This window comes from Ceratotherium simum, chromosome 6, assembly GCF_057802395.1.
Source record: "Ceratotherium simum simum isolate JZ-2026a chromosome 6, ASM5780239v1, whole genome shotgun sequence".
NCBI classification, from domain to species: Eukaryota; Metazoa; Chordata; class Mammalia; order Perissodactyla; family Rhinocerotidae; genus Ceratotherium; species Ceratotherium simum.
This window is the reverse complement of record NC_141905.1, coordinates 60,200,239-60,223,520: the sequence shown is the minus strand read 5'-3', so window position 1 is coordinate 60,223,520 and position 23,282 is coordinate 60,200,239. Positions and strand designations below refer to the sequence as shown.

Here is a 23,282-nt window from a genome sequence, read left to right as displayed (position 1 = left end):
AAGAAGGCACGGTCTGGTCCATAAGAAGAAAGAGTCCCGAGGGATTAGAGCCATCTGGAGATGGTGTGAGTGCCCAATCTGGGCTGCAATCAAGCAAGGCCGGAGGTCCACCTCTAGGACCTCGTGTATTTATATATTTTCCTAGCCAGGACCGGATGTTCCAACTCTGAGGTCCTAACAGTCTATATGAAGGATGAGGGAGGAAAACAGGAAAAAAGAAACTGAGAAGGGAGGGTCAAGAGGGGCTATTGCCAGGATGTGTGACAGAGGCATCACATGCAGTTTGAAGGTGGCCGTTTCTTAGCAGGTGGGCACTGAGATGAGGAAGACATAGCTGTTAGCAGAGCCAGACTACAGACTGACCCTTTTGAGGGGAAAAGTTACTCAAACTCAAACCCTCAAATGCTATTGGGAAGTCTCATGTGGTGATTAAGTGCAAGGGCTCTGGGTTCAGCTGGTCCTGGGTTCAAATCCTGATCCACTACTTGGTAGCTGTGTGACCTCGGGCAATGCATTAAGATCTCTGGGCCTTCTTTTCCCTGGTTAAAGACATTAGAATAGGTGGCTGGCCCCATGGTGTAGTGGTTAAGTTCAGTGCGCTCTGCTCTGGCGGCCCAGGGTGCGCGGGCTCAGATCCCAGGAGCAGACCTACACCATTCATCAGCCATGCTGTGGCGGCAAACCACATATAAAACAGAGGAAGATTGGCACAGATGTTAGCTCAGGGCTAGTCTTCCTCACCAAAAAAGAAAAAAACAAACGAAAAAACCATTGGTGTAATAATAGGTCCTACCTCACCGATTTGTTCTGAGGATTAAAAGAAATAAGGTAAATAAAGTGCTTAGCCCTAACATATATTCACAGTAGCTGTTGCAAGCTGACCTAAACAGATTTCATTATGCACAAACTATCAGGTTGCTTTTGGTAGACGTAGGGAGGTGACAACATTATGGGTGGTTGAGGGCTAGCTGCTCCTCCCACAACTTCACTTCACGCGAGTTTCAGACCAAATTCTGCCACGTTTTAGACATTTATTAGACACACTTTTATCAGCAACTAGACGCAAAATCTGTTCTGAAAGCTGGAGATAGCTCTGTCCTTTCAGGTGCTCTCAGCAGGTCTTGCATGAAAGGTTTGCTTGAGAGGGACCTTCCAATCTAGAAGCAGAATTAGGTTAACCCCTAGGCTCCGGGCAAATCAAATCCTTTGACATGATGGCTGGACACAGGACCCCGTTAGAATCTAGCTACAGGTACCATCCAGAAAGGCGAAATGTATGGGGCTCAGTAAACTTTTTTCTTCCTGTCATGCAGGGGTGAGGAGGGACTGTAAGTTGTCTTAGCCATTATGCGTGTCTTCCATACCACAGATTTCAATGATGAGAACTCATTTCTAACTGGTTTATTAACAAGCCATTTTTCCCCAGTGAAACCAATCTAATCCACTTATTACGCTGACTACAATGCTCTGGTGCTAGTGGGAGGTGACGGCTGCAGCCCTCAGAGCAGCGGTGAATGTCTGACTAATGCTAGCTGATCACTCCTGTGCCGTATATTCTGGATCAAGGCACCGGCCTTCCCCAGAGCACAGTTTAAATGCACACATATTTACTACCACATTGTAACCACAGACATCAGAGAGCTGGCTGCTTGTCTCCAGTGCCCTGGTACTTCTGAAGTAGAGACTTGTCTTTCGTAGTAGCTAACCACCTAGGTTATGGAAGCCTCCTATAAGCCAGTCATTCCCTTACATCCTTGAGCTCATTTACATTCTCATAACAACCCTTTGAGGTGTGGGCTATGACTCCCATTTTGTCGACAAGGAAAGTGAAGAGAGGCTAAGTTACTTGCCCAAAGCCACAGAGCTGTAGGACATTTGGCAGACATAAAGTGAAGAAAACAGAAATAAGAATCTCCTTGTAAATGTGGTATCTCATCTTAGGTGACGAGCAAAAAAGAGATTGTGTGGCCACCAAGTCGGCCAGCTGTCTCCTGCAGAGAGCCTTCCCTCAGCAAAAAGAATCACCTATCCTCTCATGTAATCCAGCACATCTCATTTACCTCCATTTGAGCATTAATGTCATACTCTCAATTGACTGCAGAGAGATGCACTCTCTTCCCACTGTTCATACCACCTTGTCCACACCCAGCCCCAGACCACCTCCATCTAGAATTACACAAGCCAAGGGCTAGGGTTACTGCACTTAGCACTGAAAGGCCGCCTCATTCCAGCCTTTTAGAGCCAGGCAGCTCATCACTCACCACCTGCCAGTTGGATGGTGTATTCTGGGCTTGCTCTGTTTCTGCCAGGGCTGAAAACATGCAAAGGGGGAAGGGCCAGCAGGAATGGAACAGGCTGAGCAGGGCTGGAGGATATAAGTGACATGGGAATTTGGAGAACCAACATCCCTCGGGGGTTAGGGCTGGTGGACAGGTGTGAGGGTCTCCACAACTGACATAGTGTATGTGACTAACGGCCTGCATGCACTGTCCCCAACTGGGATTACTGAGGGCCTTCTATGTGCAAGGCATTTTTTAAATGGGGATTTCAACACAGTCCCTGTCTTTAAGGGAAGACAAGATAGGTGTCCTCCTCGTTCACCCCCCAACACTCTCAATCAACCTGTTCCTCCTCTCCTTTTCCAGTCTCCATGAAAGATACTCCCAGTCACCTTCTCACCTAGTCCAGGAATCTCAGAGTCATCCTGGAGTCTCCCCTCTCCTTCACCTCTTACATCCAATAAACTGGCATGTCCTACAGATGCTATCTCCTTTTCTTTCCCATTTTCATGATCCTAGTTGAATATTTCACCATTCCTCGCTTGGACTATTGCAATAGTCTCCCCACTAGTTTCCCTGACTCTAGGATTGGCCCCTTACCCCACTCCTCCCCACTATAGCCAGATGATCTCTCTAAAATGTGCATCTGACCTTGTCATTTCCCTGCTAGAAATCCCTCAGCAGCTTCCCACGACCACAGAATAAAGCCCAAGCTCTGATTCATTCTGTTACTCTTTCACTAAATATTTGATGAGCGCTTTCTCTGTACTAGGCACTGTGCCAGGAGTGAGTATACAGGTGTGAACAGAACAGAAATGGTCTTTGTCCTCAGGAGGTTTGCAGATGAGTGGAGGAAACAAACAAAACAAACAGACCAACATAATATGACATCAAATTGTGATAAGAGCTGCCAAATGAAGGAACCAGGGGCTAGAATAGAGAATCACAGTGGGTGCCTACTTGAGGCCAGGCATTCAGGAAAGGCGTCTCTGAGACTGAAGGATGAGCAGGAGGCAGCCACGCGAAGAGTGGGCAGGGCATAAAAGAACTTCATATATTTTACAAACGGAAGGAAGGCTGCGTGGCTGCACAGTGATGAGCAAGGTGAGTTTGGGGAGGTCACAGGGGTCAGATCATGCCTTGTGGACCATGGGGAAGAGTTTAGATTTCATTCTAAGTACACTGGGAAGCCACTGAAGGCTTTTAAGCAGGTGAATAACTCGGTCTGACTTACATTTTCAGAAAATCACTTTGGTGGCTACCTGAAGAATGGCTCAGGGGCGGTCCCCGGTGGCCTAGTGCTTAAGTTCGGCACACTCTGCTTCGGCGGCCCAGGTTCGGTTCCTGGGCGCAGACCTACACCACTCGTCTGTCAGTGGCTGTGCTGGGGAGGCGGCTCACATACAAAATAGAGGAAGATTGGCAACAGATGTTAGCTCAGGGCTAATCTTCCTCAGCAAAAAAATAAAAATAAAAATAAAAAGAATGGCTCAGAGGGCCACAAGAGTAGAAGTGGTATTATGCACTGAATTCATCTGTTGAAGTCCTAATCCCCAGTACCTCAGATTGTGACTGCATTTGGAGACAGAGTTCTTAAAGAGGTAATTAAGTTAAAGTGAGGTCGTTAGGGTGGGCCTTAATCTAATATTAGTGGTCTCTTTATGAGAAGAGGAAATCTGGACACAGATACAGAGGGAAGATCCTGTGAAGACACAGGGAGAAGACGGCCATCTACAAGCCAAGGGGAGAGGCCGTAGAAGAAAATGACCATGCTGATACCATGATCTCAGACTTCCAGCCTCCAGAATTGTGAGAAAATAAGTTTCTGTTGTTTAAGGCACCCGGTCTGTGGTACTTTGTTATGGCAGCTTGAGCAGCCTAATACGAGTGGGATGTCCACTTAAGAGGCCATTGAAGAAACCAGGAGAAAGATGATGGTGGCTTGTTCCAGAGCCGAGGAAAAGGAGATGAAGCGAAGGAGTGATTCCAAAAAGAGCTTGAAGTATGATATAGAACTAGCTGATGGTCTAGATGTGGGGTGAGGGAGATGGAGGGATCAAGGATGACCAAATCAGCTGGGCCTGAGCAGGGTGACAGCGGTGCCCTTCACTGAGATGGGACAGGACTAGAGAGAAGGAGAGGAGGGAAGAGAAGCAAAGCCCCTCGTCGTGACCTCCATGGAGTTCCAGGTTCTCAATGACAACGAAGATAACATTGGCTGCCCTCCTCCAAAAATTAAGTTAAATAACCCACCATAAGGTTTTTAAAAATTAATAGACTTTATTTTTCAGAATATTTTTAGATCTACAGAAAAATTGAGTAGACAGTACAGAGAGTTCCCATATACCCCTCTCCTCTGCACACAGTTTCCCCGATTATTCCAACATAAGTTTTAAAGGCAAAGGAAATTGCTCTGAGAGTCAAAACCAAACCCATGCATGTCTACCTGTTGCTCCCCCAACACAGAGATATGGTTTCAGCGTGGGAAAACTTCACAGTGACACGGGGGAGCACAACCTGCCCCCGGCTCTCTTTTAACCCTCTCTCCACCAACCTCCCACCTTTCTTTTTACAGAACTAGTTTAACTTTTTGTGTGTGTGAGGAAGACCAGCCCTGACTTAACATCCAATGCCAATCCTCCTTTTTTTTTGCCAAGGAAGGCTGGCCCTGGGCTAACATCCATGCCCATCTTCCTCTACTTTATATGGGACGCCGCCACAGCGTGGCTTAACAAGCGATGCGTCAGTGCGCGCCCGGGATCCGAACCGGCGAACCCCAGGCCGCCACACTGGAGTGCGCACACTTAACTGCTTGCGGCCCTAGTTTAACTTTTCTTCACTTAGCCTGGCTAACTCCTATTCATGCCTCAAAACTTGCTTCAGGTGTCACCCCCTCCCAGAAGGCTGTCCTGATCCTCCCCTGGTTGGGACAATAGCACCCTGCGCAACCCACAGGTTATCCCTTCCCATCTCAGATGGAGGGAAATGTTCTTTATGAATGTGCCTCTCCCATGATACTATAACCAACTGGAGGGCAGGGCCCCTGGCTTCTTGTATCTGTATTCCTACTGCCCAGCACAGTGCTTGGCTATAGTAAATACTCCATAAATATTTTTTCGACTGAACAGAAAGTGATTGGTGCCATTAAAAAAAAAAAAAAAAGAACAAAGTGCTCTGGGAGTTCAGGACTTAATAAACTCAAAGCCAGTCAGCAAGACTGCCTGCTAATTGCAGATCAGAGGCTCCCGGGGAAGAGGAATCGCATGGCTTATTGCGGAAGGTACTTAGAGGATGCAGAAGGGAGTACAGTAAAGGGAGCAGCTGCTTGCGGTGAGCTGTGGTCTGACATGTCAGCGAGGAGGCTGGGCATGTGCTGACACTGACAGGAAAGCAGGTCATCTTCTGTGTGCGTGGCCCATTGCCCTGCCCCTCCATTAGAGTGGCCCATTGTGTGTGAATGTGAATTTGACACGGAATCTATAGACTTTGGGGTTGAATCCGATTTTGTCCGCCTGATAAATGAGTGTTGGTTAAATGATCTATCTTCTCCCTGGAGGTCCTAATTCCATTTCAGTGGTAATTGGGTCTTATTAAGCTGCTTGAATTCTTGTAGCTCCCAGGATGGCCTCATATTATATACCCCGTGTTATGTATTTGTTGTGTTCAACAAATAGGTTCTACTCAAGGTTTTGCCATGAACTGGCTGTGTGACTTTGGAGAAATCATGTAACTTCTCTGGCCCTCCATTTTCTGTCTGGGGGCATTGAAATGATCTATTTGTCTTTTCCAGAAAGCTCTGGGGAGATGAGGAAGAGCCTGGAAACAAAGCAAGGAGCTTGGAGTAGAGGATCCACCTTCAACATTCTGCCATCCTACACCTTCTTTGCTGTTGGTATCCTGAGGATTTCCCTTTGCTGCTAATCAGATGATTGCCGCCTTGCTGGCTCCCCTCCCCTCCCTTGTACTGAATACACTCTGTGCGTGGGGGACTTTTCTCTGTCAAAGACCACTGATGCACATAAAAAAGTACTACAGTTTATATACAAATAAAAAAGTAATGTAATATAGTTGCCATTTTCATGAGATAATTATGATGGGTTCAAGTTGTCTTATTTTTACATATAAATAACAGAATGCATAAAGCTATCCAATATTCTTTAATTCCATATTATGTCAGTTAGCAGATAAAAGGAGAAGTGAGGGAAGAATGAAGAAAGGGAAAAGGAGAAAGAGAGGAAGAATGACAAGCAGAGGTTTAAAGAGGAAGAGATGGGGAGGGAGAGAGGGGGAGAGGAGAAGGGGGGGAGAGAAGAGGTGAAGGGAGGAGAGGTGAGCAGAGGAGAGGAGCAAGGTGAGGAGAGGACAAGAAAGGGAGAGGAGAGGTGAGGAGAGGAAAGAAGAAGACAGGAGAGAGGCGAGGAGAGGAGAAAGGTGAGGAGAGGAAAGTGAGAAGAGCATCAGGAGAAACAAGAAAGCCGAGTCTAAAGAGCGCCCGTGGGCCCTGCCCTCATCAGGGCTGCTGTCTTTCATCGAAGGGTTTTTTGTTCGCACTTGCCCCCAGGATGTTAGTCTCTGAGTCATCACTGTCCACAACCCAAGTCCTCACCTGTAGCTTTTAGTGCCTTGAGGATTAAATCCACTGTAGGAACTACAGTCAGCTGGGGGAAGAATTCTTCTTTAGCCTGTAGGGGCTGTGACAAGAGCAATATTTGTCCCAGTGCCTGAGGAAATCGAGCAAACCCAGTCACAGGGCTGGACACTCCCTCCCCCGGATAGAGGCCAAGCCACCTATTTATTGCTGAATTTTGCCCAAGACAGCGATTGTTTTGGTGTCCTGGAAAGGTAGTCAGCACATCCGCTTAGTGTCATGTTATTCAGGGTATAGAGAGAGGAGTTAATAGATGCACGTGGCAGCAAAGCTTCCATGTTTGGTTGTGTGAGTTGTTCACTGAACAAGGGTGTCCACCCTAAGAGTCACCCATTTCTACCCACCAAGCCAAGCACATGGCAAAGCCATGTCCACTTGTAGGAAGTGATACCTTTTTCTAATTTGCCCAAAGGTGACCCAGAGTCCATTCAGAGCAGGTTTGCTCATTTATCTGAAGGAAAAATACTGAGAGACTGTGAGCAGCTCTGGAGGCTCGATCTGCACCTGGACTCCAGGGCCCTAGAGATGGCAGTGGGAGAGGAAGGGAAACTAGCGCAGACCTCCCCCCCACTTTACATTTGCTCTCTGGCTTGATCGTCATCACATCCCTACAGTGTGGGTGAGGCAGGTGTTCCCTGTTTTCAGATGAGGCTGCTGTTGCTTAGAGAGATTAAGAGACCCGGTCAAGGGCATGCAAGAGAAGTAAATGTGGGAACTTAGCACAATACCAGGCATAGGTGTGTCAATGAACAAAGGACTGTGGGAGCTAAGAATAGACATCAGTTATGCAGACTCCAAGTCAGATGCTCTTGCTGACTCTCTGAAGAGGAATTGGGCTATTGCCAAGTTCCCCTCTTATCTGATTTTGGTCACTGTCAAGCATGAGTGGGTCTTCCTTAAAGGACTAGCAGGAGTGGGGGACCTGGAGAATTCAGGTCCTTCCTCAGCCCAGGGAAGCCTGGGAGATGTATGCACCTCTGAAGCCTGAGTCTATATGGCCTTGGGTCCCTGGCCAACACCAGAGGGTACTGACAGAGGTCCTCAGAGGCAGTGCCAGAGAGAGCTGTGCATCTCCCTGTGACCACTAGAGGGCGCAGGCAGGGCACTGCTGCTTCGTACTCCAAAGATGCTAAACAGATGAGATCAGTGATAGAGCCAAGGTAGGAGAGGGAGCAGTTCTTAGATGAGAGACCTCACCAAGAGCAGCCATTGAGGAGGAAGTGGGCATCCAAGCGAAGAGCCAACAGCTGGTCAGTGTGTCTCAAGGAGTTTTCTGAGAAAGCAAATAGATCAGCTCAATCGCCTGCTCTGATACTAGCTGAGTGACCTTAAACAAGTCTGAGCCTCAGTTTACTCATCTGTAAAATGGAGCTACTATGACTTGGGGTTGCAGAGTTGTCATGAGCCTTCCAGAATGTCTAGTACGCTGCCTGGCACTTTCGGCAGCTGGACTATGGTTTATTATTATAAAAATCCTACTATGTTTCTGTTCTCAGGGAAATTCTGAAAGGATATTTGAGCCGTGGAGAGAGTCCCTGAAGAGATTCTGAATTGTAGCCTCCTGGTGGAGGCTGTGTTCCTCCCAAATAGTCAAACATTATTCAAGTGCGTATGCCCACAACCTCGGAGGTATTTTTTGTTTACAGTCCCAAAGAGCACTGTGTACAATGTTAAACACAAGTTGGGGACACGCGGAGCTGGGAGAGGGGATGTGGGAAAGGAAACTTGCCAGAGAGGAAAAAGGGCTGGGGATAGGTGCAGGGACAGGACGTTGAAAAGAGGGAGTTAGTGGAATATAGTGGGGAAAACACTGGATTGGGTGGGACGTCAGAAGGCTACTAAGAGGAGGGGTGACCTGGGGGCAGACATTCTCCTCTCTGGGGTCATTTCTTCATCTTCCAAATGGGGAGGTTGAGCTGATCCCTGCTAGCTCTGACATTCTCTCATTCCACATGGGGAAGCAGGAAGAGAATCCCAAAGGAAGTGGAAATATAGGACAATGCCAATATCTGCTCCAGGTCATACCTCCAGTTGTTCATCCTTTTGTCAAACACGTATCAAACATCCAGCATGTGCTGGGCACTGTACTAAGGTGCTGAAAAAACTGGACAGACAAGCCATGTGTTCCTTGTCCTTAAGAAGCCAGTCATCGAGTGGGCAGTGTAGGTGCCTCTCCTCTTACACGTTCAGTCTGAGAGGGCAGGAAGGCGTTGTTAGGGACTAAATAGGAGGAGGAGGAACTCTGGGTCTGATTTATTTATCGAATTCCTCAAATTCCTGCTGACTGTTTGCCGAGCCTGTGCCCAATATCAACCAGGCAATCAATTTTGCCAATGTTTACAACATTAGTAATTTTTAAAATAATATATTTATTTGTTTGTATTGCACTTTATACTTTTCTAAGCATTTTCTCCTAAATTATTTTCTTTATGCCTATCTCTGTAGGCAATACAAAAGAAACACAAAACATGATCCTTACCCTCAAGGAGCTTATTTTCTAACTGAGGGTGGAAATAATGAGACAATAAACAAAATTACTTAGGTCAAGAGCTAAATTTTGCCAGGTGAGGCCATTTCATCTATATTAAGAGAACGTAATGTGCAATCACTGTCAGCTGTGGTAGCTGGAGAAGACTTCATAACAGGAAGGCACTCGACTTAGAGATAGGAGGGGTTTCACTGGGAAGAGCTGAGAGGCTCCTCCAGGAATGAACATGGCAGACAAGGGGTCAGGGGAGAGGCACAGTAAGGAGATTGTGTAGATCATTAAAAATTAATGAGAAATTTCGCTGATTAGGCACGGTAATGAGGGTTCACTAGTTGTTTTGAGAGCATGTCTGATCCTACACACAGTGAGGAGCCATAGTTTGGTTGAGAAAATGCAGGAACCTTCCATTAAGAGGCATTTGGGGAAAATGAATCTGGAGCCAGTATAAGGAAGGGGTTTCTCAGCGATACGCCCAAGCCAAGGTGCCAAGTTAGGAGGCCATTATAGTAAAGTGCTCAGGCTTTAGAATCAGACACACCTTGATTTGAACCCTGGCTTTTGTCACTTAAGAACAGGGTGTCCTTGAGTAAGGTGTTTATATTCTCAAACTTTCATTTCTTAACCCATAAAATGGAGATCGTATCACTTAGCTTTCAGGATGCTTCCAGTATTAAACAGGTCAGAACATGCAGAGCCCAGTGCCTGAAATGTATTAGGTGCTCAGTCAGTGTTAGTTCTCCCATTCCTTCTACTCTAAGTGAAGAGAGACTTGCAGGGAAATCATTTGTTGACTGATTGGTTCCAACCAAAGGGAAGAGAACAAGGAAAGGTGATGCCCTTGGCAGAAGGAGATGTGAGTACTTTGGGGGAGTGGTGATGAACTTGAGATGACAATGGTAGAGGCACAAGCAGAATCATCCCCTAGGCATTTGAAAATATGACATTAGAGGGAGACCAAGGCTACAGCTGTAGATTCAGGGGCCCTTAGTATAAAAGTAATCCTTGACCCTGTATGTGCAAAGACAAGCTTCAGGACAGCAGGAGTGTAGACAAGCCACTGAGACTCGGAGGGTTCCATTGTGTGGGGCTGCAGACACAGGAGGAGAAACTGCTCTGTGAGAAAAAAAATGATCAGGATAGTACCGAGTGTCAAAACCACGATCAGATCTCGCAGGAAAAAAGTGATTGTGATAAAGCGCAAGCTGAGGAGAAGCCACTTGATCTCAAAGACTGAGTCTCGCATACTTAGGGGGAGTGGTGGGACTTGAACCCCTCGGGAGTGCTGGAGAAGGGGATCAGGTGTCAGGGAAAGAGCTGAACCAGTTACCAGAACCACAAAGGTAACTTCCAACTGGGCATCCATCTTCACCACTTGGGAGGTAAGCATCATTTTGGCTGAAGGAAAGGTAAGTAGCTCGTGAAGACAAATATTCAGAAATCTGACCCGAAAAGAGATAGGAAAGATATTTGAGGAAGGGGCACCAGTGTTAAGATAATATGGAGAGATTGCTACATGTTTGAGGGTGAAAGGAAGAAAGGTATAGAATATTAAATTGTAGGGTGGGGGGACCTCAGAACTCAAAATAAGAAGCATTGTTTCTAGAAGTAGGAAAGAAATTATGTCTGGACTTTAAGGGGAAGTGTTACTTTTAGAGAGAATGGATACTTATTCCTCTGAAGACTGAGGAATAAAAACATACACTGAGGAGAGTGGGAACCAAGAGGGAGAGCCTCCCAGTGGGCCTCAGCCTTCTCAGAAGAGCAAAGGAAGATGGAAGTGTTTTAAAGGCTTAGGATGAGGGGACCTCCTGTGGGGAATATGCCAGACAGTCCAGGCACAGAAGAAATGGGTGATCCAGAGAACACCTACTGAAGAATGACCAAGAGGCTGAGGACAGTCAAAGAAACTGAGGCCATTTCACCTGGAGAAGGGAAGGTCTACATGGGATTCAATGGCTGGCTGCAAATATTTGAAGAAATGACATGTGGAAGGAGTAGACATCTGTGAGAATAGGTGGAGAAGCTGATGGAAGTCGCAAGAGGCAGATTCCACATGAACATAAGGTAGAACTTTCTCACGCTTATGGAGTGGAGAGGTGAGTGTTTCTTCCACGGGTGGTGTCCAGGACATACCGGACAGTTACTTGCCCAGGATGCTGCAGACAAGATTCAACATCAGAAATGAGTTGGACTTTGGTGATTTCTAAAGCCCTTCCCACCAGCACAGCTGAAATCTATAGCTGAATCTATAGGCATGTAACAAATCTAATTTCAAGAATCTCAAGGCTAGAAGGAACCTTAAAGTTCATCTAATCTAATAATCCATTTGACTCTTGAGCCCCCTCCATGAGAGGCCCGCCAAGTGATTGGGGACTTTACAACATACCCAAGCTAAGCCTGAATCCACCAGTAGCCGCTGGGGGCACGGAGTTTCTAGTCACTTATCATCTGGATAGAGAACTAATCTGTGGACCGTGCAGAGAACTCACTGTCAAGATGGTCCAGGTGAAACTTTCATGAGAACCCTTCTCAATGAAAGAGGAAATATATGTGAAATATTGATTAATCTTGTGTATAATTTTGAGTTGCTCTTCACCCTTGTTTACTACCTGAAAACCCAAACTTACAAAGCAAATGCTGGGTTATTATTCATATTTCAAAAGGATTCTTCATTTTATAAAACAATTCACTTTGGGATACTTTTAAGCAACAAATTCCAGAGATGAACTTAAAATGTACTGTTTTTCTCCTTCCTCACAAGCAAAAAGCTCTTTACACACAACTTCCTGAGAACTCGTGTGTCACAAAAAGTGAATTCCACTGGTATTACAACATGACAAACACTTCCTCTGCTTAACTGGCCACACACAAGTGGTCAATGATCCGTTTGGATCTGTCCAAAGGGAGGCTTAGCAAAGGACATCTAATCTGATCCAGAATTTCAAGATCTGCACCAGCCAGGGCTCCCTTTACCCAGGGAAGGGAGTTAGAAAACATTAGAAATATTCTCAGTGGCACTGGGTGGAAAGTCCTATTGAGGTTACTGCTATGTTTACTAGCTGTGTGGCCTTGATGGGAGTGACTTAATCTCTCCCAGCCTCAGTTTCTACATGTGTAAACAAGGAATATCTAACTCACATGGTTATTCTGAGGATTAGAGAGAATGTCTACAAAGCAACACACACACACACACACACACACACACACACGCCCTGACACATAGTAGGCAGTCCCTCTGCTGGCTCCCCAGGGCATCCTTTGCTTCTCAGCAAGCCAGTGAGGTAGCACACCCAAGGATTAGTAATACCATTTTATATACGGCACAGCCAAGTTGCAAACTAAAACTGAGCCAGCACAAAACTTGGCTTCTCTGGCATGGCTGCAGCCCTCCAGGCAATCTCACCATCTCCTCTGGTGGGATATTCCAGTAAGAAACAGTAAAGGAAGAGGAGCTCTGATTTTAAGAAGGCATAAAGTAACAAGAGCTGGGGGAGATGGGCCACCTCCAAACTCATGGTCCTTTCCTAATGCACTGCTAACCCTGGTCCAGTTCCTAGGGGAGAAGGCTGATTGGGTGGGAGGCCTGACTGCAGGAGTGGGATAGTATAAAGAGTGAACTTTAGACCCCATTAATGTCTCTCAGTCCCCAAGAATCCCTCCAACCATCATCATCATATTTACTATGGTGGCAATTTTCATTATCTTACTTAAAAGTGAACCAAAGCCTCTTTTAACTACATGCTCAGCAGAATGACCAAAACGAAAAAGAAATGAAACAAAAATACTAAGCATTGGGGAGCATGTGGTGCTACTGCTGGCGGGAGTATAAATTGCTATGGCCAACTTTAGAACACTGCTTGTCAGAATCTACTAAAGCTGGTATTCATACCCTATGACACAGTGAATGCACTCCTAGGTATATACCAAATAGAAATATCTATTACAGTCGCCAAAAGACATACTAGAACTGTGTTGTCCAATACACGTGGCTCTTTATATTGAAATTAACTATAATTTTAGAAAATTAAAAATCCAATTCCTCAGTTACACCAGCCATGTTTCAAGTGCTCAGTAGCCACATGTGACTAGTGACTACCCTATTGGACAGCACAGACATAGAACATTTCCAACAATGCAGAAAGTTCTATTGGACACTGTTCTAGAATGTTTGTAGCAGCACTATTTGCAACAGTCAAAAACTAGAAACTACCCAAATGCCCATCAACAGCAGAATGGATAAATTAATTGTGGTGTATGCACACAAGGGAATACTCTAGAGTAATGAAAGCGAGCGATCTAGAGCTACGCGCAGCAATATGGATAAACCTCACAAACGAAAGAAGCCAGGCACATTCGAGGACACACTACACGATTCCATTTATAAATGTTCCAAACCAGACAAAACTAACCTACACTGTTAGAAGCCAGGACAGTGGTGACCCTTGGCAATGGTAGTAGTGAGGAGAAGGGAGTGTGTGGGGAGTTTTGGGGGACTGGTAATGTTCTGTTTCTTCTGGGAGTTGGTCTCATGGGAGTGTTCAGTTTATGAAGATTTAGCGAGCTGTACACATATTTTCTGTGTTTCAAACTTCAATAAATTTTCTAAACGCCCCTTTAGAAAGCTTTGCTGTTATTAATGTTACCTACAATCTAGGTTGAAAAAAACCCTGCGTCATTTCACTAAGGCAAACGTGGTTTTGAGATCAGTGCCTCTTCCCCAGACGCCTCCCCTGGACTTCCTACAGAGGCCTTATGGACTCACCAAACCCTCCCCGGAGCGTCCTACCTCCGTGCTGCACGCTGGGCCTGGCTCCGCGCCCAGGTTGCGATTCTCAGGACTGCTGGCTCTTCAAGTTTGGGTTCTCATCCCGAGGGTTGGCCAGGCTCTCCCGGGGATCGTCGGTGAGCTCCCTGCCCAGCGGGCTCTGACCGCCCCAGGCCTGTCGGGGAGGCGGCGCCCGCCCCGCGGCACCTGCGCTACCCGCGGCGGTTCCGAGGATCCTTCCCCTTCGCGCGGAGCCAGGCTGCGGCCGAGCTCTGAACCGTCTGGTCACGGCGAATCTGCCGGCCTTCCAGAGCTCGGCCCCTCGAGCTGGGAGAAGGCGCCCAGGAAGTCCCCTCTGGAGCTCCGAACCAAAAAGCGAAGGAGGAGGAGGAGGCTGCGATTGAGGCCTTGAACCAACCCGCCTCCAGCACGCGCCTTTCTGCAGGGGAGCGCCCGCCCACCCGGCCCCACCCTTGCGGAGATGCGCAGCCCCAGGTCACTCTGGCAGCGTCCGGGAACAGTGGCGCGCGGGACCCGGGAGAAACCCTGCGGAGAGGGGCTGGGTTTCCCCTTCTGACCCTTTCCTCCCAGCAGTGATGGGCTAGAGGGGACTCGCGGCTCCATCTGGAACCTCGTTTCACCTCTCCCTTCAGTCGAATTCCCGAGACCCAGCCAAGGTCCAAGCCTCTGCGAAGCTGTCCCAGGCCTGCAGGCCCCGCCGGGCGCCGCCTGCCCCTGGCTTGCCAGTAATAGCTCCGACCTGCCTCTGTGATGACGCGCGCCCGCAGCGTTGGGGTTCGGAATCCTCGGGCCTGCCCTGCTCTCCCCGCGGACCTGGAAGTGCCTCAAGCGCAGAATAGAGTCCTGGGCTTAGCGTACAAGGCGACTAGCACCGGGCTGGCCCGTAACATTGATGCAATCAATGCCTAACGCGTACCAGACACTCAGCTAAGCTGCTTTTACACGGATAATCTCATGTAATTTTCAAAGCCAAAGTGATTAGTACATGAGTGTTTACATATATAAACATTCATTGAGTTGTACACTTAATATTTTTGGCGTTTTACTGTAGGTTAAAAAAAACTATGAGAGAAGTGCTATAAGCATACCCATTTTATAGAGAAGGAAACTGAGGTTCAGAGTGCTCCCAACTTACTCAAGGTCTCTACCGCTGGTTGTGGTGGTGCTGAGATTAGAATAGAGGCAGCCTGTCTCCAGAGTCCAGACTCTTAACCCCTCAAGATTAGGCTTTGCAGGAAAAAAAAATGCCGGCCTTCTAGAACCCATTTCACCTCTGCCAACAGTGGTGCCTACCCACTTCTTGAGCCCAGTGTGGCACCAGTCACTGGGAAGGGAGGGATTATCCACTCATTCAGGGAAGCAAGGAGGGTTTGAGCCAGAGGTGACCCCTGAAATCATCTAGTCCATCCTTCTCTCTGCCTTAGAGCTCAGACACCAGAGCCCAAAGGGGTGACTGACTTCACCTGCTCAAGTCTCACGGGTCATTAGAAGCCATGCCTGGATTTTAGGATTCCTCCTGGCTCACAAGACAGTCCAGTGAAGCAGCAGTTTGGGCCTGGGAGGGGGTCTTTCACCTTTCGATGGCCGAGGCCCTGGAACCCCAGCAAGGAGCAGTACGGAAATCCTTCATGGAAGAGATGGGAGCTATTTATACCCGGAGATTGCAGGCTCCAGGGAAGGGTAGGGAGCGGGGAGGGGTCTAGTCCAGGCTGGCTTTAAGTATTTCAAGACACGCAAACTGCGCGGAAGCCAATCCATAGAACCACCTCTGTTTCCTCTACAAGGGTCACACGCCTCTTTTCCAGAACAGGAGGGGATGCAGAGTGAAGGAAGACTAACGCGGGCCAGGAGGAAGCTGAGCAAGGAAGATGGGGATCTGCCACTGGGAGCGCTGAGAGGCCACGGCCCGGCAGGATACAGACTAGGTTGGAGAAGAAGGAGTTGCTTACTTAGGAAACCCCCAGAGGAGGGAGGGCGTCTGCTTCCAGAGCCTTGGGTTCCTAGTGCGCAGGCGCTGAAATCCCGCCTTGGAAGTGAGCTCTTCGGGAGTGCGCGGCAGCATCCCCATCACCTACCATAACTCTCACCTGGTGAATGTAGGGGAAGTCGAACTGGGTCTCACAGACAGGTCCCGGATTTATCGTATACGTCCGAGCTTCCCATCCTCACCCCGCCCGAGTCCTCGCTCTCTTCCCTATCCCCGCGTCCTCCCCAACCCCTAAACGTTGAGTCATAGTGTCAAGGTCATCACCAAGTTCTCAGCCTCCTTTTCTAGGTTTTGAGCTGCAGAGCGAGGGAGGGGCAACAACCTCTTAAGGAAGCCCCAGGCGGCATCTCGGAGTACCGAAGATGGGAACTTCCTGTGGGATCGGGATGGGTTGCACGTCTTCCACTGGCGATTTCAGGTGTCCTGGCTCCGCCCAGGTGGGCCAAGAGACCGGCTCCGCATCTCCCTTGCATCCAGCACCGAACGCCGAAGCTCCACACCACTGGAGCCTCCTGCGGGGCCCTGGAGCGCCCAGGAAGGCGCCGCTGAAGGAACCTGCCCCCATGGTCTCCTACTGTGTTATCTGTCCCAGAGGAAAAAGATGCCAACCTGGCCCCCCACGACCTCACTGGGACCTCGCGGGGAGGGAAAGAGACAAATCTTTGCACGACACTATGTTGTGATATTGGAAAGTACCTAAGACTCTGGCGGCACATATGAGGGAGTGATTACCTCCACTTGGGTGGCTCAGGAAAGAAGTCTGGCCTTAAATGAGGAGCAAGAGTTCACCAGAAAGATGGGGGTGGAAGGGCATTCCAGAAGGAGGCAAGGGCATGGACAGAAGCATGGAATGGAGGCTGCAACAGCAAAGCGCTGTTTGGGTTGGCTTCCTTCTTGTCATTTGGGCATCAGTTTAAATGTAATCTCTTCAACGTGGCTTTCTCTGACCACCTACTCCAAAAGAACCCTCCCGCCAGCATTTGGTTCTATTTCCTTTCTAGAATTTATCTATTTTTTTACATGCATTTGTTTTGTTATTTACCTCTCCGCCACACCACCCCTGAAAATAAACTCCATAAGCCTGTGGACAGTGGTTTTATCACCGTCCTCAGCATGCGTAACAGTGCAGGTGAACATACATTAGTAGGTGCTCAATAAATACTGTTGCATGGATGAATGAATGAATGAGTGGTTCGCGGCTGCCAGCAGTGAGAAACGAGTTAGGAGGCGAGAATTCCCTCCCCAGCCCTTAGCCTAAGCAACTCAAGGGAAGATGATAGCTGCAGAAGAGAGGGCTCGCTAGCAAGGGGGCTCGGGGCGTCGTGGTGCTGAAAGCAGTGGTGGGAGGCGGTGTCCCAGCTCCAGGGCGGCTTGAGGGAGGAGGGAACCGGCGGCGAGGAGCTGAGGGACCGGCGGTCTGGTGCAGTAACTCACGCTCGGCTCCAGGGTCTTTCTGCCTCCAGAGAGGCGACGGGAAGGAGGGTCTTCGCCCCCCGGGCGCCGCCTCTCCAGCCTCCTGCTAGGCCCTTTTGGATGCGTCCAAGCCTCATCCTGGGCGGTCAGCGGGTTTTGCAGGATTCCCTTGCCTGCTTCTCTCCCTTCCTCCCCTCCTCTTTTTTCGTCCTCCTCTTCTGGGTCTCTGCAGCTCTCTAGCCCCGCGGCCCCGCAGCAGCCTAGCAGCCCCCGCCCCCTCCTGTAAGGGCGAAATTGCTAAACTTGTAGCAATAATGACCCTGCATTCAGGCCGCCGACTCCCGCTGAACGTCTCCGCGCCCCGGCCGGCCCGGCCTGATCAGAGCTCCCCTCCCTGCTGCCTGCCTAGCCCCCGTCCCGCTTGCCGCCCCCTCCCCCAGCGCACAAAAAGTGGGGAACAAAACCCCCGCGCATTTCTCCGTCCCTCTGTTGAGCAGACTGCTGCACAAAGCCCCCGCTCTGAGAAGCAATGGGGAGCTCGGGGGGGATGTCAATCCCGACGCGCTGGGGTTTTTGTTCGCGCAGGGGACTTCGCCTTCCTACCACACCTTTTGTTCGGGACTCCAATAAAAAGCCATTCTTTCCGCACCTTCCCGGCCCGGAGCTGCCTTTCAGCGAGGCCCGGCCCCACAATGGCACGGCGCTCTGAGGCCTCCCCATTCACCCGCCTTGGCACGCTCACAATCGGCCGTGTGGCAGCACAGGCCTCGCACAGGCATTCTCCGCAAGTGACAAGGAGCCGCATAAAGCCGCGGCCGCCGGGGGAGAAGGGAGGGCGGCCAAGGGGGCGAACTCGGCCGCGGCGGGGCGCAGCGCAGCGCCCGCCAGCGCGCTGGAAGCCCGGGAGGCGGCCGAAGAAGGAGCCGCCTTCGCGCCGCCTACGGCTGGGCCTGGGGACGAGGTTTCCTTTTCCCTGGCGACCCTCGAGGTGGGGCTGAGTCAAAACCTTGATCTAACGCAAGCCCAGGCACTACCCAAGAACTGGGTAAAACTTAAGTGGATTAGAAAGCCCGGGACCTCAAAAGGCCCTGAGTCTCCGACCTGTCCTCCTCACAAGAGTAAAGAGAAATTAACGAACAAAGCCATGAGGAGATCAGATTTGCAGCCTGGGGGCTGACGCAGGGGAGACCAGGCCTGCTACCGTCCAGAGAGGACTGCTTTTCCTCAGGCACCTTTTCCTGCCCTGCCCGCCCTGTTTAAAGGATCCCTCCCCACTTTTCGGGGCTAAACAGTCTGCAGCCGGCCAACGGTTTGGAAATATTGCACCTTGTTTATTGACTCCTGTAGTGTATGGCAGCGGGTGTGTACACGGCGTGCGGATATAGTTATATATATATTATATGTGCTGAATACAGAATATGAAACAGAAAGGAAACCCGGTAACACCTCCGGTAGGCCACCAGGTCTCCGATTTGTTCAGCCCCCCAACTTCTGATCTCGCTCCACTGGCTTTTCTCGCAGAGTTCTGCTCCCCCTGACAACGCGGAGATCCAGGCCGAGGTATCTGCTGCGGACGGCAGGCGGTTGGAAAAAGGAAAATCGACTGTGGTGTGGCGCCCCGGGCCCGCAAAGGAGGCAGAGGGTCGGTGGGGCCTGGGGATTTCTCAAGCCACGACGCCCATTTTTCTCTCCTTCATGCCTTTTTTGTCCTTGGGTTCTTCGTCAATGCTTCTTGGAGGCCGCGGGAAAGCGGAGGGAGAGAAGCCCTTCTGGCTCTGGGAGAACCAAGCGGCAGCCAGAGTCCCAGCCTCTCGCACTCCCTTCGGGGCCAGGGTCGGGGCCATCGTCCACCCCGGAACCCAGCCAGCGTTTCTGCCTCAAAGACAGTCTCCGAGAGCGGTCCCGGGCATCCTCCTCGCCCCTGAGCCCCCTTCCCCAGGCCTCGTGTGAGTGGCGCTCCGCGGCCCTGGGGAGCGAGACGTGTATATATTTTTTAACGAGGGGACCTGGCCCTTGGATCCAGCCTTTCTCGCGCTTCAGTCCCGCGGCGCCAGGCTGCGGTGGGGCGCCCGCCGCGTGACCCGCCCGGTTCCTACCAGGCCCGGATGCCCTGCAAGGTGCCCTGCGCGCACGCGGCCCCAGCCGCGGCACCCTGGTGCAACGGCTGCGCGCCCCCACCGCTGCCGAAGCCGCCCAGGTTGCTCACGTTCACAAAGGGGCCGCCTCCCGCCGCGCTGCAGGGGGGCTGCATGGCCGCGGCCGCCGCAGAGGCGCCGCCACCCCCGCCGCCGCCGCCGCCGCCGCCGCCCGCCGGGTACGCACAGCCGTAGCTGCCGCTATAGGCCGCGGCGGCGGCGGCGGCGGCGGCGGCGGCGGCGGCCGCGGCGGCTGAGTTCCCATAGCCGTAGGCGGGGAAGCTGTTGTAAGAGTAGGCGCCCGCGCCCACGCTGTAGGGCGCGCCGTAGGGTTGCGCGCCTGGCGTGACACACGGCTTGCCGTCCCGCACCAGCACCGGCACGGCCACGCGGCGCGGGGGTGGCGGGGGCGCGTGCGCGCCGAGCTCCAGAGACTTGTCCTGCCGTTGTCTCTTGCACTTGTACCTGCGATTCTGGAACCAGATCTTCACCTGCGTGGACGTGAGCTTCAGGCTGCTGGCGAGGTGCTCGCGCTCGGGCGCCGACAGGTACCGCTGCTGCTTGAACCTGCGTTCCAGCTCGAAGACCTGGGCTTGTGAGAAGAGGACCCGGGGCTTCCGCCGGCTGCGTGGCTTCGGCCTCTCGCTCTCCTCCGCCGCCTTACAGTCTCCGGCCGCCTCCAGAGGCTTCTTCAGCGGGCAGCTTTCTGCGGAAGAAGCAAAACAACAGCGTCCCTTAGCTGTTCGCGACCTCACCGCGGCTCCGGTCCCGGAACACTGTGGCCCCTTTTGGTGGCAGCGCGGAGCGTGCGGTAGTAAATGCTCGGACTTTTTGGAAAGTTTGTGGCTCCTGGAGCCGTGGGACCCTGTGGCAGCCCAAGTACCCTCAGAATGCCCTCGGCGGGCGGAGGCACGTTCCGTGGGGAGGGTAGTTAGTGCACGTTTATTTAGAACTTGTGCATCTGCAAGAGAAGAGATTACCCTGTATTAAATGTGCGGCTCTGAGCACTAATGACTATTTTCAGGATGAAAGTTTGCAACTACATAATAACGACAGTATTTGCAAACTCGTTTGCCTTCCACTCCGTCGCGGAGAGCTAAAGGTGTGAGGAGTGTTGGTATTTGGGGGCCGGTGTGCGTGAGTTGCGGGAAAATCTTTCTGTTGGGAAATATCTGAGTGTAACGCTCGTGCATTGCCCAGGGACTATTTTGTTTATTTATTTATTTATTTATTTATTTATTTATTTATTTATTTATTTATTTATTTATTGCTTTTAAAAGACCACATACCCACAACTAAAAGTCTGTGTGACCTTAGAAAGAAAAAGAAATTTGATTGACTGACTGATTTAGAGTTTCATGTCGATTTTAGGCCCAGGGGAGCTGTCAGAGCACAGGCCTTGGCTTCCGCCACATCAAACCTCCTCTTGGGGAAGGAGGTTCTCTGACCCTGTCCTCTCAGAAACAGACACTTCCTTGGAGGCTTTATTCAGTTATCCGATTTCCCTACCCAGCACCTCCCGTCTGATGTGAGCGGCCGGGATCTCGGACTAAGTTCCGCGCGTTTTTCATTGGGCCGGCAGCCCACAGCCTGGGACACAAAGCAAAACGTTACGAATTTTCAAAAAAGGCCGGCGCCTCAGGGGTGTGAATGCTATGCTCAGCGCGGAATGGAGTGTTCTCACGCACTCTGCGACCATCCCTCCCTCCCTGCGGATGCGGTGCATGCCAGGACTCTGAGCTCCAAGCGGAGAAGTGAGGAAACCATCCAGCTAAGACTCTACCACAGTTCCTGCGTTCTCCGGACGCTAGGGACATAACCTGCTTGGACAGACTTTTCTGAGAAGAGAGAGCAGCTGCCCTGGCCTCAGAGAACTCGTCTCACGCCAGAGGGAAAGTGGAAAAGGTTCAGGCTCTTGCCCCTTTGGATCTTGGGAAGAGCAAAAATACTGTGAGTTGTCAGGACCCAGCAGCTGAGCCCGTGTTGCAGCATCAGGGCAGCAATAACTACCTTCTCCTCCCTCGGGGGCTGCACCGCCTCCCCCCTCTGGGGGGGAGTAGTTGTCGGGGTCACCTCGTCCTTCTCCCTCCGCCCCGGCTCCCTCTCAGGCACCTGCGCTTTGCGGAGCTCTCATTGACCAGGGCGAGGCATGACCCCAAGCAAAGGTTAAAGGGTGGGCAGCCGTGCTAGCAAGCTTTGTGGGCTGTTTGCGGGCGCTCCGCTCCAGATGTGCGGGTGCGTTTCCTTTCCCCCTCTACTCACTTTGGCTCCGGTCCCTCACGACCTCGGGCTCCTCTTCATGTTCCTTAGGCCCGCTGCACGAGTCTCGCAGAACCGTGTGGACATAGCTCTGGGGACAGAGCCCCGAATCCCCGTGGCCATCGGCTGTGGCTAGTGAGTTCAAATAGGACAGTTTCTCACCCTCTTCTTCCTCGTCCTCCTCCCCTCCGTCAGAAAACTGCGTCCCTTCCGCGGCGGCCAGCATGCAGGGCGCCGAGTGGAAGTGGTGCTCCAAGTCCGCCTGCAAGTGCGCACCGTGGAAGTGCTGTTGCTGCTGCTGCTCCAGATTCAAAATATCTTTGACTGAGAAAGGGGTGGAGGTGACCGGGCTTGGTAACATCATCAGGGCCACTTAATTGTCCAGTCCAAATACTCAATAAATCCCGGCGGGGGCGGGGAGGCAGCGCGGCAGCTCCAGCTCTGCTTCTGGACTCCGCCGCTGCTGCCGAGTCGGGCTTTTGACAGACGCGGTCCCGCTCCAGTCTAAATCGCCTCCATTGGCCCGGACCTGGGGGTCTGGGTTTTGTTACAGCCACTGCAGGGACTAGGGCCGGGGCTGCGAAGCCTGTGTCCGGGGGTCGTGCGTCACGTCGGGGGCGGGGCTCTCGCCTCGGCATCCCTCCCCATTGGTTCCGGTTCATGTGGGCCACGCCCCCCGCATCCACTGAGTGGGGTGCTGTGGCGCTACCAGAAATAGACAAGGACTAGTATAGAGTCGCGAAATCCAAGATGCTGCGGACGAGGCTGCACTGCCCCGGGTGCCCGAAGGACCGATTCCCGCCTCGCCTGGCCGCACCTTCCCGGCCAGGGCCAGTGGTGGGAGGCTTCCTGTCCGCGAACCAACTGCTGGGAAGGATGACCCAGGAGCATGGTTTCTCCAGCAGCTGCGGGGGCAGGAAAACTTCCTGGCCTGTAAATACCCGGCACTGGATCCCTAAAGAGACGGAATGTTCTATATACCTATGGATGGGCGACGTGTCTGATTCCGCCTCGTTGACTTTGCTCAAGCCGTTCCATCAACTTGGAACGTCTTCCCCGCCCTTGTCTCCATGGGTCGAAAGCTGTTCTCGAAGACTGCTCCAATACTACCTTCTCCAAGGAAGCGCTCCCCGATCGCCTAGCCGGAAGTCATCTCTCCCGCGTCTGAATTTGCACCACGTGTTAGTAAAGGACAGTCGTGTCACTTATCACTTTCCACCTAGTACTATAGCTGTGTTGCCTGCCTGGTCTCCCCGGGTAGACTATGAACCCCCGAGGGCAAGGTCC

At 51.1% G+C, this 23,282-nt stretch overlaps 1 protein-coding gene across 1 annotated transcript; it reads right to left on the bottom strand.

Moving 5' to 3' along the window:
* Positions 1-19,693: 19,693 nt before the first annotated feature.
* Positions 19,694-22,359, bottom strand: NKX2-3 (NK2 homeobox 3). Its single transcript, XM_087432970.1, has 2 exons — positions 21,999-22,359; positions 19,694-20,442 (listed from the first exon to the last, which is right to left on the bottom strand). The coding sequence occupies exons 1-2, from the start codon at positions 22,357-22,359 to the stop codon at positions 19,694-19,696; spliced, it is 1,110 nt and encodes a 369-aa protein (XP_087289096.1).
* Between the last annotated feature and the right edge of the window lie 923 nt (positions 22,360-23,282).

Excerpts from the sequence above, each read along its gene's own strand:
- NKX2-3 (XM_087432970.1), bottom strand. The coding sequence starts at position 22,359 with ATGATGTTACCAAGCCCGGTCACCTCCACCCCTTTCTCAGTCAAAGAT. Across the intron at positions 20,443-21,998 it reads CGTGAGGGACCGGAGCCAAA|AAAGCTGCCCGCTGAAGAAG; the intron begins GTGAGTAGAGGG and ends CTTCTTCCGCAG.